The 25,090-nt window shown below is 43.0% G+C and overlaps 2 protein-coding genes across 2 annotated transcripts; both read left to right on the top strand.

The window, feature by feature from the left end:
* The first annotated feature begins 808 nt into the window (after positions 1–808).
* On the top strand, positions 809–15,111 carry LOC8033134 (leucine-rich repeat and fibronectin type-III domain-containing protein 4). Its single transcript, XM_002402674.5, has 3 exons — positions 809–1,455; positions 11,035–11,183; positions 14,915–15,111. Exons 1-3 carry the CDS (start codon positions 809–811, stop codon positions 15,109–15,111), a joined length of 993 nt encoding a protein of 330 aa, XP_002402718.1.
* A 4,760-nt stretch (positions 15,112–19,871) lies between these two features.
* On the top strand, positions 19,872–23,340 carry LOC8033132 (phospholipase A2 inhibitor). The gene is made up of 3 exons (XM_029993447.4): positions 19,872–20,509; positions 21,263–21,411; positions 23,183–23,340. The coding sequence occupies exons 1-3, from the start codon at positions 19,872–19,874 to the stop codon at positions 23,338–23,340; spliced, it is 945 nt and encodes a 314-aa protein (XP_029849307.3).
* Positions 23,341–25,090: the final 1,750 nt, after the last annotated feature.

Here is a 25,090-nt window from a genome sequence, read left to right on the forward strand (position 1 = left end):
GGGTACTTTGTTTTTATAATGTATGTGTATTGTGTTTTTTTTACTTACTACTTTCTTAGTGCATTTCTTCTAAAAGTTTTGAATGGATGCTCCCGAAGTGTGCTAGAAGACAACGCCCATTGTGCTGCTTCTTTAACATTTAGTGCAAAACGTAAGCGTTATTTCTGCTGATTGCAGTGCCATGTACTCCCTTCAGATATTTGTCCAAGGGGAACCCCATTTTGTGGAGTCAATTCAAAAGCTAAGACTTTTTTTTACTTACAGCCTCTGCTGACTTCGTCTATTGGCAACATTTGCGCTGCTACGTAACCTTAATCCGAGGACGTGGTGTCATCATAGAGCCATACTTAATCGGCTGCTAATGAATGCGTGAGTGCTCGGCCCTGCCGTCCCCCTCCGCCGCCGGAAAGTCCATGTCAACCGTAGTGACCCTGAAGCAACAGTCCGTCAAGACAAATCTTCACAAAAGGCGTTGGTAGACGAGGTGAAAGAGAAAGCTCAGTTCAAGGCCTGGACCCGTCAGCTACATCGCTCGGCCAGCGTTTATTTCCGCAAGCAATAAAAGTCACATGCGCCCTCAAAGGAGTCCTTCGGCGAACAAAACAAAACTTGCTGTCCTTGTTGAATAAATCCCGAAAGATTCGCGCGTCTCCTGACGCCGCAGCCGCCGACACGATAGCAGCGCTTTCAACCAGGAAGTTGCACTGCTGGGGCTGGGAAAGTTTTTGCTTTTCCTCACTTCTAGTATTAAAGGGTGAGCGAAGAAGTCTACCGCGCAGTTCGCGATCGTCGAGCATTCACCGCCAGAATGGGATTTGGTAGAAGCCTGTTCTCCTGGTTCCTTCTGGGTGTCCTAGCGTCGTGGGTCTCGGCCGAACCGTCCTGCATTCAGGAGGATGGGTACAAGTACCGCCGCTACATCTGCAGGGGATTCGAGTCACCGGAAGACTTTAAGAGTCACGTCAAACTTGAACATTCTTCCAAGGAAACATGGTTTTTGCTTTTGGACAGCCACTTGAAACATATTTCACCGGAGTCCTTCGCAGGGCTTAACGTGTCCGTCTTAATTTGGAGCAACGTTACCGTCGACGGATTCGATCAGTCGTCGCCCGAAGCTAGTCCTTTCGCGGGACTTGAAAACTCGGTGAAGAAGATGGTATTCAGGCGTCAGAGTTCAGTTCCTTTAGACTGGTCCATGCTGAAAGACATGAACAAGCTCGAAGAACTTCATCTTCAAGGTTTCCTAGACCTTAACCTGACGAAGGATTTTGGCCAGCTGCCGCCGAGCCTAAAGGTGTTGTTCATTTTTGATGCGTCTATAAATCACGTGGATCCGGATTGGCTGGCATCGCTGACCAACCTCGAAGCCCTCATCGTTCGTGTCACGAACTTGAACACTCTCAAGAGGTCCATGCTTCCAAGGCCGGCTCCCAAACTCGCAACATTGGATCTCGCGTAAGTGCCACAACAATTCCTAAAAATATAAGAGAAAAAAAAACAAAAAACGCGATAACATTGAATTTATGTTTTTGAAAAGTATTCACACCTTGAAACAATACTTGTTAACACAATCTGGTCTTTTCGGACTAGCGTCTGGATAATTTTAGCCTACTCTAAATATTTTATGCTCGTAATTGTTAACAAAAAAGAAGAAACGTGTTTAAGTAGTTTTGTTGTTTCAACCAAATTATAGATAATCTGCGGTAATCATATTAATACAATACCAAGGCATGCCCGGCCACTGTCGTAGTAGGAATAGCACTAAAGAGTCTTTACGAATTTGTGTCAATTGTGTTACAAGCAATACGGCCATTTATAAATGCTTTAGGTGGGTATTCTATACTTTTTCAAGAATAGTCGTGAACTCACTAGATTGTAGAAATACCGTAAAATCCCGAAGACAGCTTCACCTTGGGACTTGCTTCTATATAAGGGAAATTTATGGCTAAAATTAACTTAAGATTTCACCGAAACACATTGCGAGTTAATTGAATACTATTCGTGTTTCTTTTCTTATGCTATCATGCTTATATACGGTCCTATTTTTTATAACCTGTACAAGTTGGTTGCAGCTGAATTGCCTTCGATTGCTTGCTTTAAAACTCGGTTGAAATAATCAAAAATGATATTTTCTAATCCACCCAAAGCAAAAATCGTGCTGAACAAGGGGATAGTAAATCTCAGAGAATAAAACATTTCTGTGGACAAAAGACAGACACTTACACCCTTCCAATTGAAATATTTGTAAGCGTTCGTTTCTTGCATCCTTGAATGCGTTATAATTTTACTTAATTTCCCTCGTTTAGGTACAAAGCTTTAAATAAAAGCGGCATTGCAGAAAACTCCTTGCGCTTAAAATCAGAGTTTGGCCAAACACATTTACGTATTCTCGTGTCTCTTAAAGTGGAATCATCGCCACTGTATGTCGCGTACCAATCCTGGTAACCAAGTACCGAACAAAACCAAGATTAATGAAGTTGTCCATTGCTCTAAATAAAGCCTAGAAGTTTCCCTTATGGATATCAAAGCAAAACTGCACAAAGATCCAAGATAAGTGTTTTTGCAACGCTGCGGCGTCACGCAGAGAGACGACAGCGGAAGCGTCTAAAAATATAGACTCGTAGGAATTATTTAGCTGTACGGCTATCGTGACGAGGAAAACACGAACCGCCGAGGCGATATAAAAAAACTTTCTGAAAAAACGAAAACATCCATAAATGACGGCACCTTTGAATGAGTCCATCAAGCATAAACATCGACCCGTTCGACGAGTTTTCCTATTTCTCATGCTTCTTCATGCAATGACGGATCTACGCGCCTGCTGAAAACTCATTACAGGAAGCAAAAACAACAACGTAGTTTTCAAACACAAAGAAAAAACAAACACGGTTTACGCTTTTATTCGGATCAAAATCACCGAGAGCTTTCTAAAATGCAGTGAGGATCTTAGTATATTCTCGCATTGCGATTGGCTCTTCAGCCTTGTTATCGGCTAATGCCGCAATCTGATTGGTTGCGGAGCGGTAATGAGATGTCTTGCCACGCCCCGCGTTTGTTAATATAGAATAGAGTAGAATGGAATAGAATAGATTTATTTGCAATATACATCTTCTGCTACAGTAGAATAACGGGCCTCAGGGGCTTTCGCGCCTAGCTCGGGAGCTGGCAAAAATTTAGTAAATTTAAAATTATACGTGCATATGCAAACGCGTTTACATTCGAAGTAACATAGTGATATTTTAGATAGATCACGAACAAACAAAGCAAAACAATCAAAAGCACGCAGTATATTAGATCCTAAAAGATTAGTGAGGACAATACAAAATAAAGTACATGAAAAAAATCTCACTGCCTTAAATGCTTTAACAATTTCCTGAGCTTTTGTTTAGAAGTTATAAAAAAAAGTCCGGGAGGTCATTAAAAAGATGGTGCGCAAAATACATGCGCACACCGTCACCATATTTCGTTGTGATTCGCGGAACATCCTATCGTATAGAAGGTCTGAGTGGCCGCTGTATACAGCGTGCTTCGTTCTAAAATCAGAATTCCAAAAATGTTTAAATCCGACCACTTATTTAGAAAGGCCCAAAAATGATGGTACATGAAGTGCGCAAAAGATACATCTACTTGGAATTCCAGGTCGATCAAACGCCATGCTTTCAAAATACTTTTTCTGGTACGCCAAAACAAAGAACAACCAGAAAAAATAGCTATGCCATAATGTAGATAACCACAAGCCAGAGCTTGTACTAACACTTTTCTAAAAAACGAACGGCATAAACATTTTTCTATTGTACAGACAGCTTAAAATGCTCCTTAATTTTTTACATAAATATGTCATGTGGGCGCACCAAGACAAATCACTTTCGAAGTGTATGATTAGATACTTTACCGAATTCACATACTTAATGGGGCTATATTTACGCTCTCTACAGCCGGAGGCGGGCAACACTCTTGGATGTGAAAGTTCAACCTGTTTGAAAGTACGTTTAAAGCAAATAAGTTTTTTTTTTAGGCGTTTACTTCTTTGAAGTTAGGATTCAACCACTCCATCACGAGAATGAGAATGTTTTGTAGATGTTGAACAGCAACCTGATACTTTTCATGACAAGATAGCAAAACCGTGTCATCTGCGTATTGGAATATCCTGCATGATGAAATAACATTACAGATCTCATTTACGTATGAATTAAAGAGCAAAGGTGACAACACTGACCCTGCGTAACCTCAGCCGTTGAGACAGTTCTATCCCTCTTACAATCTTTAAATGCGACAACTTGGGATAGTCCTGATATAGATCCTTCTAAATGTGACGAAACTGGACCCCTAAAACCCAGTCTTATTGCTTGGTACAAAAATAATTTTATGATTAATGATGCCAAAAGTTTTTGAAACATCCAAGAACACCGCACACTTGAACATAGTAATATCAAAACCGACGTTCAAGTCAGCATAATTTTTTTTTAAATAAACCCTGGATTCCTTCTTTCGATATAAAACCTTATTGATGACTAGATAATATACAAAAGCGGTCTGCGAAACTAGCCACTGTTCTCAAGGGGTGATTTCCAAATATTTCTGCGAGACATGACAAAATAAATATGTTGATTGTTTTTTTTAGTCGTCTGTTGCTCTAGCTTCCCTTGTACAGCGGCTTTGCAATAGCCGTTTTCATTCCCATTGGCCAGTTTCCAGACTCAATTACACAATTCATCATTCCTAGAAGTATATGTTTGAATTTAGGTCCCTAGATAAAAGCGTCTTACAAGTAGCGACATTCTTTGAAGCGCCGACTGCGTGACGGTGCAGCTTCTAGGAAGCGAGTGGCCGCGCACAGCAGTGGTTTGAGCTGAATGCCGCCATTTTGTTCCAGCGTAATCTGCTTTGTCATTTGTATTGGTATTAGTTCCTTGAAAGAGAAGTATCAAGGGACTTTATATTGAATGCCTCGAAATTGCTTCGCATGAATCCCATCAAAACCTGGACACTTTTTTTCTTTGAATGAGAATAAATAATCCCGCAAGTCACGTTCTGATAACCATGAAAGAAAAGCGGAAGCTTTATTATATTTGAGTAGTGAAATATCTTGGTCATCCCCATGCTGAATGGCACCGGAAGTACAAAAAAAAAAAGCATTAAGATCATCAAATCTTGTCTGCATTACAGGCAAAAAACAAATTCTGTCGTATTATTAATAGTACGCGTTTTTTTCCGATCCCCCTCGAATTCCATTGGTTAACTCCCATGTTTTTGCTGTGTGAACACGGTTATTACCAAATTGGGCTTTTTAGTATCTCCTCTTAGAAAAAAGTATTAATGTGTTCGCTTTATTCATCGCAATTTTAAATTCATCCTTGGGGGCTGTATTGCTTGTGAAACGTCTGCACAATTCCAGAGAAAATCTTTACAGTTTATTGCCGAAAACATCTCTCACATTAGCCATACGTATGCCGGCTTACGTCTTTTAATGGTAACCCTTTTTTTAGGCATTGAGGCTGTCGCTGTCCGACAGCTTGTTGGTCAGCGATAAGCTGTAAGACAGCGACAGCTTGTCGCTGTCGCTGTCTGACTTTCTGACAGCTTGTCGGAGACAAGCTCTCGGAAAGTCTAGACCTCTCTCACAAAGGCGCCGCCATCTTGAAATATTGTCACTTCCAGTATGAGCGAAAATATTGTTTTGCCGTCGCCACGCCACGCCAACCGCCAATAATTCTCATCTTGTCTCCTCTCTATTTTTGTACTATTTACAGGTTGAATTATTATTTTTATTTTTTTGTCGCGCACGCTAGATATGGCTATTTTTCCACTGGGGACGAAAGTAAGCAAAAAAGGTCTATAATAAAATGGCAAAAAATCATCACAGATTATGCGATATATTTTATTACTTTTTTCTATGATGAGTTTTTATCAGTTGCACGTTACATATGAAAACAGCACATCTCCTTCCAGAGAATCTCTTATGCCCGTTTGTCCTCATGCCGACTATAATGGCCTCAAAACAATTAAGTTGGTTGTGGCACCTCGCGCCATCTAGCTCAGAACGTTTTCAACCCTGGGAATGCCCTCTCGTTGGCGTGCTTGCTCGTGGGGCTGTTCAGGCATCATTTTAAAGGTGTTAATTTGAGCGTTTTTGGCATTTTGTTCTCAACAGTGCTCTCAGCTGTCGGAGGCGAGCAAGCGACAAAGTTGTAGGTACTGCTCAGTAGCGGATTGGTCGCCCCCTAAAAGCTTAGCAGGCGTAAATATCTACATGTTCCAGTCGAAGTTGCGGGAAATACAACACCGCCAGAGATTATTAGATGACTATAAAACGTGAGAAATAAACATTTTGTTCACATGACTCAAGGTGGATTTCTAAATGTGCTATTTGACTCATTTCTTTTTTATTTAATGCTCTCGACGCGCATCAGATCAGTCTCTTGATATCCTCAGTGCTTTCTTCCCTGCAGACACGTATTATTCAAACCCCGTTTTGCGGACGTTTTGTGGACGTTTGAGCGTAGTTACAGGGGTGAGCGTTTCCTCCTGTTCGCCATGCGAAGAGAGGTTTGTCTTTTGCGAGTTTAACGTGCTCACGTAGCTGCCCAAGATGGCTTCCCTACTTCGACCCATGTGTGGTTCTACCTTCGTCCACGCTGCAAAAAAATAGCTCCCTCAAGAAATAAAACTATACGCACAATAAAAGGTTATCCATGAGGCCTTTATTTGCTTGCTATGTAAAAGAGCATACTCGATCGACGAGAACGAGCATAACCTTCCAACGACCAACTGCGTACGACACCGTCCAAACTGCAGCCAGCTTGGACGAAAAACATGTTCATTGGACACCACAGTCGTCTTCAGCACAACGACAAGAAGGTTGATGAAATAATTCCTGCAGAAGGGGAACAAGGGACCTGTCCATTACAGGTGGAGCGCTCTGCCAACTGAGCTAACCAGGGGTTCGACGTCTGTAGAGCAAACGGGCTTTATCAGCCGCCACCAGTCTAACACGAACAAGGGTGAAGCTTGCAAGAGTGAAGTGAAGCTTTAATTGCATTATAGTCATAACCTTAAATTTGCAAGCTTCACCCTTGTTGGTGTTAGACTGGTGGCGGCTGATAAAACCCGTTTGCTCTACTGACGTCGAGCCCCTGGTGAGCTCAGTTGGCAGAGCGCTCCACCTGTAATGGAGAGGTCCCGAGTTCGATACCCAGACCAGGCGGATTTTTTCGGTCGCGCACCAGTCACCTAGCTGTGTTTGGAGATTTCTGTTTGTCCTTTGCCCTCTTGTTCCCCTTCTCCAGGGATTATTTTCAACATTCTTGTCCAGCTCGCTTTCACCTTTGCATTTAATTGCATTGTACACAAGAAGGTTGATCCACAAAATGAAGTAAGCTATTCATGCGAGAAAGGTTCTCTTAAAAAAAATTGTAGTGGGGTCATTGAGGGCAAAGAGCTCTTAGTTGCGTAAAAAGCGATATCTTCGCTTTCATGCTTTTAAGAAGTGAGCAAAAAACAAGAAAATGCCCTTGTCTATTTGGTTTACTGAAATTCGTCCGTAATATTTGAACGTTAAGTTTTGTTCTGCTAGTTCCCGCAGTTGTCTCAACCTGTCAAGGAAAGCAGCTACTAAAACTCAGTAATGCTAGAGCCATACCACACCCCTACCGATTTTTCTATTTAGCGTTTGAAACATCTAGAAAACAGTTGTTAATGTTGTGCGACATCACAACGCTCGAAGTAGGTAACAAAAACGTCATCCCGCAAGCGTATACCGGCGGCCCGGCCGATTTTAACCTCATCAGTGTGCGTCATTTCGCCACGGTGGCGCTGATGATCAACCGAACGAAACAAACGCAGTCTGAGTTGTGACATTAAAGGGATACTGAACCAAAATTTCGAGCACACAAAAACAAGACTGGACGGATAGGCAAGACGTTGTAAAGCCCAAAAACATCACTCATACAGCGATATCTCTAATGGATCGCCGTATTTTTGTAAAAAACGTGTGGCTGAACACGGCCGGCACCTCACGATTCCCATTACCTGTCCTCCTCACTACGTTCCGTCGAGCTGGTGAAACAAAGCGAGGAGGAGAGAAGCGAGGCCGCTTCCCCTCATTCTCAAGTTCTGCCGGAGGACAATTACGTCAAAGACCTCGCTTGATCGCGCCCTTCTTTTACAAAAGTACGACCATCCGTTTGGAATATCGATGTATGAATGATGTTTTTGAGTTCGCAGTGTCCCGTTGAACGCTTCTGCGGCCTTATTTTGCGAAATGCGCACTTCACTTCAATATCCCTTTAAGCGATGCAAAACGTCACGCTTGCATTGCTTAATGTCACAACTGAGACTGCGTTTTTTGGACTAAACATATGTTTCGTCATCTTAATTTGGTGAGCGGTCTCCGTAAGCTGCGGCGATTGACTCTCCGAGTGTTGTGCGAGAAAGTAGACGCACTGATTATTTTTAGAGTGCTCCTTAGAAGAAAAGCGCACATTCGGGTCGAGCAGTGAGTGAATGACCCTAATTCCAATGGCATTCCCAGGACTCGTTCAGGCCCCTTCCCTCTCTAAATCTTCCAACGCTCGATCTAGAAACTTTCTTCCTACCAAACAAGCTTGCAGGGGTGCTCGAGGGGGATCGGTTTATTAATGAATATAGAGAATAGACTTTTTTCTTAATTACCAAAGCACCAAAGAGCATGCTGCGAGTGTAGTTACACGGGCTGCACGTGTTGGCGTCTGTAGTAGGCATTAGTAACTGCTCTGAAGCAAAAGCCTCAATGAATTTTATCTTGCACGCGCGTTCGTTAACACCTTATTTTGGTTATTTATTTCTCATCTTTTATATAAGGAAGGTGAGTGCGTGCGGCGCGTATACTTACCTTCCCGGCATTCTCCTTGATGCTTGGGTAATTTAATAATAGGTCTATTGTTGACAAGTTGCAGCTAAAATAATATCCTAAAAATATTGCAAAAAAAACCTAACATTTTTAAATTACAAAAAATAGACCTTATCGAGCCCAAGTGGGTCAGCGTATATTCTTTATAAAAATGCTTCATGTACCAATCGCAGAATTTGCGATTTCGCTACTCCGTAGCTTCCTAAAGCAAAATTGATGTTTGTCTTGTCTCGTTCACACAGTGTTGGCTTCTGCGTGAATCTTATTCGATGCCAAACCTCCTTGCTTGGTAACTTTCCTCTGCTGCACACGGTGGTCCTGTGTGCAACTGGAATTCAATCTGAGCTGTCCGCTATCGCTTGAGAGGAAACGTAGACGACTCTTGCCTCCAAGACTAGAACAAAAACAAACACGCATTTCGTAGCGTGAGCTACACTGGCCGAGGTTCAGCAGTTTCGCGTGGCTCCTGGAGAGCCATGCTGCGCATGCGCGAGGAGCAGTGACGTCACACGGCGCGTGGCGGCGCCGGAGCCGCCGCCGCCACGCGCTCCGCCGCCGCCGCGCGCGCCTCGCCGGTTTGCGCATTTCAGAGGAGTGACGTCATAGCCGCGGCAGACGCACTGGCGCAGCCGCGTGCCCAGCTGTGCGCTTCCGTTGCGCAGTAGCCAAGTCTGATACTGCATCGGAGCCGCTTGATAGCGCCTCTCCTTTTTTAAAAGCTTTTTCGCTCGGTCGTACCACGCAACAAAGTCGCAATAATCACTTGACTTCCAGAAGTGATCGGAAAAGTAGGGGTTACTTTTGAAAGTTACGTTTAAATGCTTTTGGGGAAGAGTAACTAAATAAATCTATCGACTAGTTTTCGTTCGGTGTATGTGTGTAATTGCAATTATAATCGATTTTATTTACGGTGGCGAGAACAAGAATGACCCTGGCAGACAATCGTCTCGAAGACATTGACCAAATACTTGACGGAAATGATTTGCATTCATGAATATAAATATTTAAAAAAGCAGAAAATAGACGAGACACGGTCAGGGAAACATATAAGACAGGTGCAATGCTGTGTGTTTCTCCTATTTTGTCCTGTAAATTTTGCGTTCTTTTGTTATGTCCATTGTCTATTTAATAGGCCATAAATCCCCTGTCTTACAGTACTGTACACGAATGCGAGTTGATGGGAACTGCTCAAAGTGACAATTAGAATACTTGCATACAGAGTTTGATAAACGTATTAAAACAACCTGCCTATATGACGGGACCGGGAGAGTTGATGTTTGAACTCCTGGTCACCTCGTTGCAACTTCTGCACAGGTACAAACAAATGGGAGTACAACATGTCACCATATACGCAACTTCAATACACGAAATAGTTTGAGCGAACCATGTTGAGCGAGGTCAGCTTGTATACATTATATCAGCTTCTGGGAGATTTAATTTAGCCATGGGCAGATGTGAGCACGTGTTTAGAAGATACTATTTCCGCGATAACATAATATTTGATGATATAATGTAGTAAAATACAACTCGGTGTGTATCAATATTGTAAGCTTTATATTTGATTATTGCGTAAAAAAGGATAAAAGATTCTTGAAAGCACAAATTAATCGTTCCGGTAGTGTTTAGTGTTATGGTGCCTAGAACACGGATCTGGCCTGGGCGTTTGAGGGACCTATTTGTGGTCCCTCAATTTCCGCCTGGTAACGTCTTAAATGTGTCCGGCTTTCACCGGCCGCAATCCTGGCGGTGTCACAACTCAGTCATAGTGGACGTGGCAGACGTCTATTTTGCTGTCGGTCGCTCTCCAGTTCGACACACGGAAGCTTCGACAGTCAGAAGTTAGCGCGCCTCGGCGTCAGCGGCATTTGCGTTCTCATGCGCTTTTTCTACAAAACTTCTACTTCCAACCGCCTGGATTAGGACATCTGAGGGCATGGCCCTCCGTCTTTTGGAACGTCATTTGTTGTCACTTCAGAGCTATACCTTTGATGCATACGGGTGGAATAGGACGCTAACCAGTCAATCGGAGACCCGTTCCGCCCCCCCTTGTTTGTACGGAATACTGCCAATTACCTAATGTGTATTGTACCCGCGACGTCCGAATTCACATTTGGTGCTCAGCTTAACGTGTTTCTTATCGCTCGCAGTGAGAACCACTTGACGGCGTTTCCGGAGGGACTCGGCGACGATCTGCCGGCTCTGCGTTTCGTCAACGTCGAGGACAACCGAATCACAACCCTGGAAGAGAAGGACATCGCTCCTTTGCACAAGGACTCCGTCCTTGTCCGGATGATTGGTGAGACTCTTTGATCATCCATGCTGTCGCAAGAGCGCCCTTTTTATAGCACCCAGATAAGGTTACACGGAAGACTGTGACCGTAACCGGACTAAAACGGGCCTGACTCGAACTAGGAGAGCGCGCGAGAGCATAGCTTAGTAGACTGCCTTACTTTTAAAAGCGTCGAGATAAACACTCTTCAAGTAATGCCTTCACGATTTGTCTCTCAGAAGAATGTCCACAAGTGCGGATGCTAACTTTATTCTCAAAAATGAATCCAGTTACTTCAGACGAATCAAAATTGATACAAGTGAACTTAGGCAAACGTATACTTAATATAAAAAATAACGAGGTTAGATTGCCCGATAAGAGGAAATAGCACAATGTATACACTTAGAAAAAAGTAGTTAAAGGATAGTAACTGCCACAGTTACTACCTCTCTATGTTCATTCTACCTTTTTATTCGATGTTTCACTTTAAATACGCAGCAAACAGTAAATGCGGTTCTTACTTGCCAAGAGTGTCGGGATAATCATACGTTACTTTCTGTGTAGCTATGCATCAAAGCTATGGGCGCATGAGCGCTCGAGCACTTTGAACATTGATCAAAGCTGTACACAAGCACCCTTCACCTCTAAAATGACTCAATTTGCGTCACCTGTTTCTCCTCCTAATTTCACTGCTTCGTTTTTGGACCCTTAGGCGCTGTGGATATTTGATTCACTCGAGATGGCTGACGATCACGATCCTGCCGCCTCGGCTTTCTGTTCCAACCGCTGGGTTCCGTCGAATTTGCTGAAGTCACTGCTGCAAAACTATGTGGAGAAGCGAAACCATGGGATATGAAGTGCAGAGGCGCAGGCAATTGTATCAACTGTCGCAAATAACTACAGCTTGAACAGTTTCCTTTTGACAACAAATTCATCCTTCATGCCATTTCAAAATCAATTTTGACGAAAGATGCTAGTCAGAAACAAGCAACATTCCTGAAAAACTATTTATCTCTAACGTGATAACTGAGGAAAGGCGTGCCCTAAAAATGACGGGTATAAAAGGTGGAAGAGAAATCGACGGAGTTAGTGATAGGTGCAGCGTGCGTTCACGGTATTGCTTTCGTGTGCTCCGTTTGTGAATATGACGCCTTTGACCGATTGATGACGGGCGTAATGCATGGAGGTAGGAAGCTTCTGGAGGCGACATGGCGCCACCAGAGGGTAAGCCCGAGGGATACTTTCTTTTGGTATGGGCACGCCCCCAACAATAACCAAAAAAAAAAGCTATTGGAGGGAAATGGTAGCTGATTTGGCGCCAAAAGCTTTTTTGGCCACCCTTAGGGGCGCTCCCACCTACCACAACCTCTACTTCCGACTTCAACTGAAATTCGCTCATTTGGCTGGCTTGAGCCGGTATGTCACCTCCTGTTCTTCCTAGCTTCGTCGTCTAATGTGTGCGCAATATAGAGTGTAGAAGATGCAATGCTAAGCACGGGAACAATGCAAATATATTTAAGACCTTTGAATTGTGCGATAGCTAACGTCATATAGCTTGAGTTGAGGGCAGCTTGTTATTTTGCGGCAGTTAGTATTAATTTCTAAATCAATCTAGTAATCCATGCTAGGTTGTTTGGATGAGGCTAGTTCCCGTTAACAACTACCTAGGTTAGTAATTGTTACGGACACATTCGTTGCGAAGTCCAGTTTCTAAGAGAATAGCAACATATGTGACAAGCAGTTACTAACCTGTGGTTTGATAAGTACTGCTACTTTTCTTTCTAAGAGTCTAAAGGTCACGGGTGCTGTGATTTTTGAACCTCTGTTTAGTTTTAATGGCACGACAAACATAGGGGTACAGTGACATTTCTGTTCTTCATACCACTGACAGTACACATGAAGGCAGTAAGGCAGTGAAAATATTTGGTAGAGAATCTCAATTCCTTAAAAGTAACTAAATGAACAAGATTAAAAGCTAATAACAAAATGCATCTAAGCTGCAGTAAGTTATTCATATAGATATATTTTTAACTTTCTGGGTAAATAGCTACTGATACTTCAACTAACAATAGCTACCTAAATACTTGCGACTCGTTAAATACATCCTTGGAACACAAATCTCTAAATGGTCTACTTTTGGTGTGTTTTTTTTATCAATATAACTATGTAGGCGTGTAATATAAAATTAAACACTACTTTGAAACGTTTTAAATCGGCGTGGGCGTATTCAGGTGATTTTATGTTGAAATCGTTTTTCCAGACACCTGAAGCTAATATGTTTAATGATTGCCGATGTCAATGCCCGCCGCAACTTAAGTGGTCATTTGGCTGGCAGTACATTCCAACTGGCAAGACAGCGATGTCGTCAGCCGTCTGCCTTAAATTCCGTTACACAAAATATTTAAATATGGAGGACAGTGAATACTGTCCTCAACATTTGGTGGGGATCTAGCTGCTAATCCTGCAAAGTGCAAAAGGATCGCTCCTGCGGGAAACCCACTCGGCGTATTTTCAGCATATACGTCGTGCACGAAGTGCTATGTCCAGATTAGACCGTAAAGGAATCTATCAATCGACTACGTGAGTGAGAATTACTTGAAGAGAGATTTGGGACTGAATCGTATTCCCCCACTGGGCGCTTTGATGGTACACACAAAGATCTTTTCTAAATATAAGACTGTAAAAACTCTGTTCCAGGCACTTGCATTCATGACTACACCCTTCCAGCACCCTTATTGCAAGCGATACAACTATTTTAATTGTCGTTCGGAACACCCCTCATACCTCGAAGGGTGTGAAATGCGTGTCACGAAAGACGGTAAAATGAGGCAAAACCCATTTCTGTATGGTATTCGTCCTTCAAGTACAGGTTTAGCGGAGGACGTTTTAGCGACTATGTCGGACAAGTATTACATTTACTAATTATTTTTACTTGATGATACATTCCTTGACCATAGATATGTCACGCTTTAGGTGAAATATTGACGCGAACAAAGCAACATACTTGTAACTTTTCTTATTGGCTGCGAAATATTGTTTTTGAATAGTAGAGTCTCTGCGGCGTTGGAGCAGTCAGCAGTGTCGAGAGTCCTTTTCCGAGCTTGCTTTACTGCGTCCGTATTTGCCTTTCTGAGCATGAGAACTGCATGTAATGGCCATTGCTTAAAAATGTGTAACTCATAAAAATATCACTAAAGGTATACTAGGATGGCCAGCATCTTACAATTCGTGCGTTCATTAGCAGTATAAGGGTGCTGTTATAACACTCTTAGGATGCTAGCCATGGGACAAGCTGATTTACACTTCTAAGGGTATATCATTTTTAGTGGCTACCTTGTCAATATCTCCCAAGAAATATAGTTGAGTGCAGTTTGTTTTCTGAGTGCTTACTGACATTTGGTACCAGCTTATAGTGCACTCAAAGGCGGCGTTGGTACAAACATTTATAAAAAATTTATTACTCCCTAAAACTGTTACGGAACTTCGCCACTGATTCGCTTGGGTACCCGGTAGGAAATATTGGTGAATGAGGTTTTTTTTTCAACTTTTGGCTTATCCTTAAAACGTCGCAATGCATCGAGTTTGCGGATGCATTTCAGAACCGTCAAAGGACCAACAATGAGTTTGCTCTAAACAGGAATGTTCCTCTCTAAAACTGCCCTCATGGAGAACTCGACTGAAACCGTGAAAGACAAAGGTGGCTTCTAGTGTTGAAGGTGTGATCGTAACTGGAGTCACCTTTACGTCCCGCCTTTCAGGAAACCCAATGCATTGCGATTGCAAGCTTTGGTTCCTCCTGGACTACACAGACAGGTGGCACTACTTCCTGTGCCGCTCTCCCGAGCCGCACTTCAATAGCTACATCAAGATGCTCACCGAGGCTGACTTGCCGTGCGTCGACAACCCGCCTGCCACGACTCAGGCCCCCGGAGCCCCTTCGCCCGCATCGCCGTAACTGACGTTCGTCATCGACGACTGCGCCGAGAGCAATTTTCCTCAGCCGCAGGAACAACGAACAGTTAAAAAACAGGGACTCGCAATTCAGCCTAAATTAAAGAAGGCACAACCTGACTTAGGAAGCAAAGGCGATGGGATTGCAAGTCAAATTTGTGGTCTTCAGTCAAAAGATTCTTAGATGAGTTCTTTTTTACAGAGACATTCTATTTCGAGCTAAAATTGGTTCATAAAAATACATTTATTGGCTTGCGTGTGTTTAGGTCGTGATATCAGGATTTCAGCTCTATCTGCAATTTTAATTTTGAAGCTATGCCACGATATGATTTTTGGCAAAAATGTGAATCTATGCAACAAAATTATAACTAGAGTTTTGTATTTTATGATGAATCGGATAAAATTTAAAATACATTCGCGGCTAAAATTTTCTATAATTCGGATTCCGCAAAACTTCTAATTTTGAGGTCCCGATGGCAAAATAAAACGCAAGAAAGACAATATTTTACGAATAAAGTTCGCCAGAGCGCAGGGCTAGCGTCCCTAAGAAAATGCCAATTCAGTTTTCTTTTTTAAACTATTGACAAGAGGAAGGAGGCGTTGTATTTACATAAAAGTTATAGATGTGAACTTGTAGATAGCACATGATGGGAAGGGCAGTTGAAGGTTTTATGCGTCCAGGAGTTTGGCTATTCAAATGTACCGATGTTTATTGAAGTAGATTTGTTTTCACGATTTGTCGTGGAACAATTAGTACTGCACATCGCCGGAATGCCAATACCAAATCTAGCTGCATAAATTAGGTACCTGGGATCTTTTTTTATGAATATAGCGTGCAATTTTGTCCATACATTACTTAATCTTAAAAAAAGTAAGAACATAGTAATATTAAACTCCAAATTTCAAAGAATTGGAAATCTAAAAAAATATACATCAATAACTTCCAGAAAAAAAAACTTCAGAAAGTTTTTGTTTCTTAATTTGACATTAATTAAGTTTGAAAGCAAAGAATCCTAAATATTACTCAGGCTCTCTGCGTTCCTGAATTGCAACAGCAATGTTTATTTCAGACGATTCGTGTCATTTCTGCGTGTATGTGTAATACATTTGAACTAGATCTGCAAATTAGGATCTGATGTACTCATGGATGCGGCAAGCTTCAACAAGAACTACACTTTGTCGCTTTCTGAATATGTTTAGCTGTTCTAAGATTTCTCTCTTTTCCTGTATAAATTTGCACATTGTTGCTTTGGAAAGAGCAGCGCGTGTTTTATAGTTCCTTTCTTTTGTGTGAATTCGCGTGGCGTGTGCTGTCAAAATATGTAAAAAAAAATACGTTGGCTTCACTTAGTAAAAATACTTGTTTATGTCACAATTAAATATATGACATAAAAGGGACTAAAATAAAATTCATTAAACAATTACATTTCGGTGCTCTCTTTTCTTTCGTCCTTTATGTCAGACATCCCTCATGGTTCATTGCGATGTGAAACCAAAGACGTAGATAGCGTCGCACATCGAGATATTCCCGACTCTTGATGTTCAAAGAGAAGCTAAAAAAGTTATCGAGAAAAGAAAAAAAAAAAAAAAAGCCTAAGAGGTGTATACCAGCTTATCAGCTTATTTTGGTCCCGGGAATCTGAAGATCACAGGCATTAGCCGCTGGGTGTGACGCCATACCCAGAGGTTTAAAATGCCGTCCGCGTACCGCTTGTGAGGGATCACGTGCAGTGCCTTCGACAGCGCGGGTAAGGTTGCGGAAGACGCGGAAGCATTGCGATCTCTTCATAATACGACACGGTTCTCTCTTCTCACCGAACGTGCCGGGAAGTAGATAAGAAAACCTGAGTGTTTTCCTGCGCCACTAAAGAAAGCCAGCGTATTATATGCCAAAGAATGGACACGACTTCGGCATCAGCGTTTGGAAAGGAGTCGTGTTCTCACTGACTAGACACGAGTTTCAGCCGAACGCAGACGCTGCACCCGTGTTCAATCTCTGACCTACGGTGACCTTTCGCGACGAAAGAAAATTCAGCACTGCAACAGCGCTACTTGGAAAGCGCTGTTGTGGTTATTTGGCGTGTCAACCTGAGATATAATGTTGATATTCGCGATTCCGGAGCTCGGACAAAGACGGTTTAAATGTGTTTCTTTTTTTTTTTTTCCTAAAATACAAAATCGCTTTAGTTTCCCTTTAAGTAGGCTCAATATCAATAAAAACGAGGCATTACAGAAATAAGGGAGATTGCGCGCCAGCTGCTGAGCGATCGTACTGAAAAATCCCGTCGAAGAGAGGACACAAAAAAGGGGATAAGGGCAGCGCCCTCTCAAGACACAGCCGCAAATATCATTTTCAGACATCTTTATTCTACAGACACAAACACACCGTCGACGTAACAAAAATCGCCAACTTTCAAATAAGGCACACCGACACGCCGAACAAAAGCAGAAACATCCCACCCCCCTACAGTAGACCCCAAAAGTCGTATAGGCAAAATTTGTTTTTTACGAACACACACGCGAATCGATGTCAAAAGGTGGGCTCCGGACATCGCCAGCGAGTGACCAAAACGCTAGCCTGTCCTTCCTCCTCTTGCGGCCAAATTTATGCCTTGAAAAGAAATAATCCCAAAGTCCTCACGGCAGAGAAGTTCACCCGAGACCTGAATACTAATTTTACCCGTTGTGTACTCACCTGCCTGCAAGTTATTTTCTCATAGTCCCTGATCTACGCTTGTATCGCACCAAATCTCGAAACTGCCGGCCGGGCCAAAGCATCGTATGCGGCGCTCTTCCTGTCGGAATTAACGTAACAAGAAAAAAAAAAAGTGCTTTCTTTTTCCGTTTTACTTAACGACGGACTACAGAGGATGCCATGAGCTATCAAAGCCAATCCAATGTCACGTGAGAATCACGTGGCCTTCGGGAAGGACGCAGCAACGTGTGTTGTACGTTGTAACGTGATAAATTCGCAACCTCTGACTGTCTCTAACCGCTGATAGCGTCTGCTGTAGTCCATCGCAATCGTGAGGCGAAACGGAGGATACTCAAATCGGGGTGAATAATAAACATCCATGCATTATGACTTACATCATACTTTAAGTTCTAACTGAAGCCCGAACGATTTAACCGTACTGATCTAAATCGGACACTTTCCCTTCCAAATAACTTCTAACAATATTTCTTTTCATTTACCGTTTGTTTAGGATTTCACGCTTTCCATTGGCCTGTATTCTGTAGTTAAGGCAAATTATGATGAAGGGGGAAAAAAAGATTTACATCAGGCGGTCATTTTTGAAAACGCATCTGGTTATGAATCTTTTCTTTCGAGCTGAAGGGATCGAAATGAAGTAAATGTAATTTAAATCAAATAAATCCCAAGTAAATTATATAATCTTCGCTCAAATTATATATGTCTGATTTAAATCCAATACATTCGATTAAAATAAAATAAGTCTGACTCAAAATTATATACATTTGCTATGTATGGTATATAAGTTGAATTTAAATAAAATAACATTCATTTCTAAGAAAAACAAACTGATTATTTTTCAACAAATTAATTTGGTGGTTAAAAAAAAAAAGAAAATAGAAGCCACGATATTTTCCCACCCTGATTTGGAGAGAGGTCAAGAGTGGGAGCATCGCCTGACTATCGACGGAGCGTCCCAGACAGCGCATCCGTCCGAGCCGCCCCTTCCTCGGGCATGAACTCTTATCAGGGCCTTAAAAGGAAGACGCCCAGAATGAAAGCCTCCCTGGCTGGACGCAGAGTGTCATTGATCGGAGGGGGACTCCGTCGCATACAAATGGGCTCGAAAGGTCGCTGTGGACTCAGTTTCTCCAAATATTGTACGAATGCTTAATGGGGCGGTTGACCGTGTAGTAAGTGTACTGCGGGATCCTGTAAAAGTTGCCACAATGTGTTCTACTAATTTAAAGTGTCGTTAGATTTTGATTTGGGCTGCGAATAACTTAACAACACGCGAATATATTTGCGTTATTACGACGGAACTGTCCGTATTTGAACAATTCAGTATTGAATTCCCGCTGAATGCAGTAAGAAAATATAAGTCAAAGGACTAAAAGAAAAAAAAAAACACTTGGTTGCCTTCTTTTGGTACTCGGCTTTTGGTGTTTTATTGTGAGTTTATTCAGTTCTTTTTAAGACAGGTCGCGTTTAAAGCATTTATTAGTAATTAGCTGCCAACTAGCACGTTGAGCGGCACGAATGCTATATTGACTTAAAATTTGGCGTCTTCTCAGGCTCATTGTATTAAACACTGAGAATCCGAGACTATGATAAAAAATATATATATTTGATACTTTTTGCGGTTCTTTTCTCCATGCCTTCCCATGCGAAATGAGTGAATTTATTATTTTCGCAGCATGAATCGTCTCTTTACGTCTCCAGACTACCCCCAATTTCTCGTTTAGCCGATATTCGTCAAGAATACCCGCGAGCCGACTAGTGTAGACTTTCCTAGTCTCGAACGTGTTTACCCCCGTAAGATGGCGACGCCGTAAACAGACTGATAGAATACCGAATCGGTTGGACCTGTTTACGCTGACCTTGGAAATGAACCCTGCGGGGTTACTGACTGATGCGCCAGTGGAAGAAAACCACGGCGGGCCAAACTTGTCTTTGGTTTTCTCTTTCTTTCCGCCCCGCTTCGGGCCACGTTATCCCGAGCCGGTCTTCGTTTAAAAGCTCGTGCCCTCCACACCTTCGCGAGTTCGCGGTTGATGCGACAGCGCTGCACCATGGCCTTCCTACCGAAGCTCGTCTTCTTGGCATTAGCCGTGAACTTTGCCTACGCGGAGCCGTCGTGCACCGATACCCGGGGCTTCAGGTTCAGACGGTACGTCTGCAAGGACTTCCGCAGGCCGGAAGACTTCCAGAAGTACGTCGTGAGGGGCGACGCCCAACAGGAGACCTGGTTCCAGCTGAGGGACAGTCACTTGGAACATCTGCCGTCACGGGCTTTCGCCGAGCTGAACATGGTGAAGCTGACTCTGCACAACGTTACAGTGACCACGTTTGCGGAGTCAGGTCCCGACACGAATCCTTTCTCGGGCGTCGAGGACACGCTGCGCAAGGTGGTCTTCCACGATGAGAGCACTCTCCCGGCGTCCTGGGTTCTGCTGTCCGGTTTGAAGAAGCTCGAAGAGGTCTGCGTGGACGAGTACAAGCACCTCAACTTGACCCGTGACTTCAACCACCTGCCCCAGGGAGTAAAGACGCTGTACGTGACCAAGTCGACGGTGCACCACGTGGATCCCGACTGGGTGTCGTCCCTGACCAACCTGGAGGCGCTCGTCTTCAAGAGGACCACCCTGAAGACCTTCGCTCGAAGCTGGCTGCCCCGACCGGCTCCCAGGTTTACGCTGCTCGATTTGCCGTGAGTGAACCTACTTTTGTGTCTACACCAAAGAAAACGATTCATGGCGGGAGTATTTAAAGTGCATACCACTGAGAATTTAAAGTGCATACCACTGGGCGAATGGTTTATGTTTAGCTAATATAAATACATCGGTAAAAATCACCCAGATCAGCACCTAAATTAGGCAGGCCTGATCACCTCGTTTAGAAATCCGGAAACACAAATAAAATAAAACAGAATAGCGAGGTCGCATATGTTAAAGTAACTATCCTCTGTACACAAGCGCGTGTATTCGTTTTATTTCATTTATGTTAACTCAAATGCATCTAGCAATGCACATGATTCGTTTTGTGAAATCTTTTTTAATAATTCGACATTCTCATTTATAGACATGATGTACGAGTCTTCGGAGATTGTTGTAAACTGAAACAGCAGAAATCCGTAATGCGGGGATATCTACCAAATATTACCAACAAAAAATGATATATTGCTAGAATAATTATTTTTAACTTCTATGCAGTTTTATATTTGTTATGATATTAAATATTTCATCACTGCGTATGAGTTAGGTGCATAAAACTCGAAAGGCATCGTGCATATGCCATACTTTTATTGTTTCCTTCGCGAAATAAAACAATTTAAAAGGGGCGGTTGCCGTAAGTCTCAAGGGCGTGTTTGTATATCTAGGACAGGCAGTTATGATTATTCGATGGTTACGCGAAGAGAAGTAAAGAAGTAAAGTTTTCTAATGGTTCATTGTGTTAAATGCAGAGACAACCATCTGACCACGTTCCCGGAAGGACTCGGGGACGAGCTTCCTCGACTGAGCGTCGTCAACGTTGAGAGGAACCACCTGACCACTCTGGAAGAGCGAGACCTGGGACCTCTGCAGCGCAATCAAGTCTTCGTCAGCCTGACGGGTAAGGGCCGCTACAAATAGACACGGAAACAGTGTTCACTTCCCAATACTCAATGACAGCTTTGGAAACGCGTCGCGGAACAAGTCGTGAGCATCTTACTACCACCCTGTTTTCAATAACGTTGCGACGTCGGCGGATAAGAACGTCCAAGGACAAATTACACAACGAAAAGCTTGAACATAATAGGCCTCGCTCGGCGTTCATAAACTACTAATCGCTATAATGTGGAAGCGGCATGATTTCGACCATGCGCCTTTCGTAAGATTCATATAAATAAATGTATTTATTTTCACTTCACAAGCAGCTACATCGTCAACACTAAAACGCAACATTTGTTTGTATATGCCCGTGTATACGGTGCTTAGTTATAATTCTACGGCAAAATAATCGACCATGCCGTCGCTTTGACGCACCACCGACTGTGCCGGCGTCTCAGTGGTGAAATAGTGTAAGCTGATCGGTGGTTTAAATGAAGTTAGTTAGGAACTGGAAAAGAGATATAAACGTAAACACGTCGGGAGTCAGGTCCAGTGGTCTCAATCGTTGTAAGCTGGATCGCGGATCGAGGCTTGCCTTGCTGGGAACGAGCGGCACCACCAGCAGCCATCGCTTGACACAGGCTAATGCAGGGGACTCTATGGGAGAAACGGGGAAAACAGCAATTTTGTACCTTAGTACGTTGTTATCGACAATGAAACTTTTATTGTGTTTTCCGGGAATGACAAAAAAATTGGGTTGCCTGTATGGCAGCCTAGAACTTGGCCGGCCTCCACGGGCGACGAGTCTCCCAGCTGTAGATGAGCAATTTAGCCAGTGCAGTACAACCGCTAGCCTGCGGTCTTTAACGTGCATCACGCAGTAGTGTTACACTTAATATTCTGGGCTGAAAAATCAAGAGCGTTAGAATATCTATCTTTTTTCAAATAAATGTTTCGTAGTTGAGGGTCGAGGGTTGGGATATCATCGGGCGTAAACTGTGATACGGTTCAATAAGGCGAGGGTTGCCGACAGTTAATGTGGAGTCGTTCGTGATCTCGAAGTCATCCTAACTTAGAAAACAATAAGTTAAAAGGCCTCTACTGGGGACATTCGCATCGTTTTAAGCGCTTGCACAGAGTACTTCTGGTGCACGCTTTTGCTTTGAACTGCAGTGAGGGCTTCTGTGACGAACAAAAACTCGGAGCGTTTCGTTCGTTTGCTGAACGCGCCATTTATTTAGCAACTGAAGCAAGCGACGCCGGCACAGTCGGTAATGCTCCGGCTCATTTGATTTTTTTTTAATCGGCGTTTGAATGCTTGACAAGTACTAATTCGATCTCTAAACACTCGATATAATGATCCAAGCACATCACGAAATACACGCCTTCGAGTAACGCGTACAGGCTTCAATATTTCTATTTCTGTATTTTTCTCCTATAGACTTGCGTGTATTGCCTGGTGCCAGGCGATTGCCGCCGGTAGTGCCACCAACAGACCCCCGATACGCGATCCAGCCCACTGTAATAGAGATCAGTGGTCATGCCGGATCGCTAAGCGTCGGCGTACCATAAACTGGAGCAATAAACTTGCCTCATTTGATATCATGCGAAGTTAAACTATTAAATAATTAAAATTAAATTATTAGGGCTTCCGTGCACAACCGTCTGAAATCGCATGTGTTCCTATTTTGTATGCGAATAAAAGACGGATAGCTACCTCTGGATGTCCGACGCCGACGCCTATGACCCCTCTGGAGGACAACAGTTCCAATACTTCATCCTTTTTTTTTCAGGCAACCCAATGCACTGCGACTGCAAGCTCTGGTTCCTGTTTGGGTACACCCACAGGTGGCACTACTTCAAGTGCAGCACTCCGGAAGCGCTGCACGACCGCTACTTCATGAGGCTCACCGAAGAGGGCTCTCCCTGCACCAACGCCACCTCGGTCTAAACCCTGGCGGGTTTTAGTCCCTTCATCACTTCACCGTTGGTTTAGTCCTTCGATACCGTCGGTTGGGGTCGGCACTCTTTGGGATTTATCAGGACCGAAATCGAATTGAAGAATGAACGTCATGTTTCGCTCTTCCAACTCGTCACCAAGTTTTCTAGTTAGTCACGGCTGTTGGCGTTGAAAATAAAATGCAGCAGTAAAAACTGCACTGTGTGCTTTCTACAATCAATACTTGAAGGTTGGCGGGTTTAAAACTTGACGAATTAAACATCCATTCAGATTCCAAAAAAAAAAAGAAAAAAAAGCTGAGCCGTGAAGCTTGTGTTCAAACATTCTATGATGGGTTTTCAGAACCTTTCCTAAATGTAGCAAAGCACGTTGCAGGGCAAATTAGCGTACACTTATATATACTGTTTTAAGTGTGCATGACAAGCCTCTCCCACCAAGCCCTTCACTCCTTCCACTTTAGCAGAGAAAACACTGGAGATGAGGAGAGTTCGTCCTCACCTTCTTTCCAGCGTTCGCTCTGCTAAAGTGGAAAGAGAGAAGGGAATTGTTTGAGAAGCTTGTCCTGCACTCTTAACCTGCCATTAACTAAAATAGTGCAAATGAGACAGGGACAGGATAGTAGACATGGCATGCGCTATCCTGTCTACCCTGTGTTTGCCTCTTTCGTGCCATTTTATTGATGCCTTTTCTTAGAAGGTAACGCCCATCCAAAATCCAACAAAATAAATGAGTGGTATCGATTTATGGAGACTAAATACGAGCACTGCCAAATACACCAATGGGAAACCGCGATCAACTCTGAAACCGATATTAAAAATGCTATCCTTAAGCTTATCAGCGGGCTTCAGCGGGTTGGGTGTTTGTCAAGCAACCTTGTGCCCTGATGCCAAGCTCGTACTCAAGCAGATTATTGGTTCGTACATCCACTTTCGACGTGCTTTTCTGCTGTGTTTTCAGCCGTCGTATCGGACAAGTTCTACTTGTTAGGTTATGTTATGTTCTAGCAGCCGTAGTTTGTACAAAACTTGAAAGTATAAAACAGAGAGGACGAGGACGAGAACAGGACATCTTTCATTTAGCAACAACATAGAATGGCACAACGATAAAAAAAACCCCAAGGGTCTCAGCGTTCTCAAAGAGGGAAAGGAGATACTAGTTATGAAGGAAAGGGAATACACTAAAAGAAAAGTTTGAAAAGCGCATCAGTAATCAAGTTATTTTCGATTAGTTAGAATTAACCTTGGTCATTGTCAATGATAATGCAGAATTATTCTTGTTTGCAGTCCAAAAAGGGAATTGTACTATAAATATAAGAGTCTAAAAATCTGTAGCGCCACGACGAGGTGTCAATATTCTAGTTATCTCTGGTGTTAAGAATTCGACCTCTGTCTTTGTCAATGATAATGACGGTGCAGAAATGTTGTTGTTAACAGTCCCCATGGCAAATGACTCGATGATTTCTCTCCCAAATCTGTTGTTGTGCCCTCCCAGTATCTTAGAGATTAATTGTTTTAGCGTTAATGCGAACTTTTGTGAATTTAGCGAAGACCTCGCTGCTCATCTGGCCACTATCATCAAAATAAACCCGATCCAAAAGGGTAAATCTAAAAGAATTCAATCGAATCGACGGTAGATTGCTTTACCTTTGCGATCCTTCGTGCGCAACGCGCCAAGTTCTCGGAACTCGGATGCGGAGTTTGCTTGGATCTCGTTGAACTTTCCGCTGCCATAGTGAGACCCC

Source organism: Ixodes scapularis, unplaced genomic scaffold (assembly GCF_016920785.2).
Source record: "Ixodes scapularis isolate PalLabHiFi unplaced genomic scaffold, ASM1692078v2 PGA_scaffold0__279_contigs__length_252992795, whole genome shotgun sequence".
Taxonomy (NCBI): domain Eukaryota; kingdom Metazoa; phylum Arthropoda; class Arachnida; order Ixodida; family Ixodidae; genus Ixodes; species Ixodes scapularis.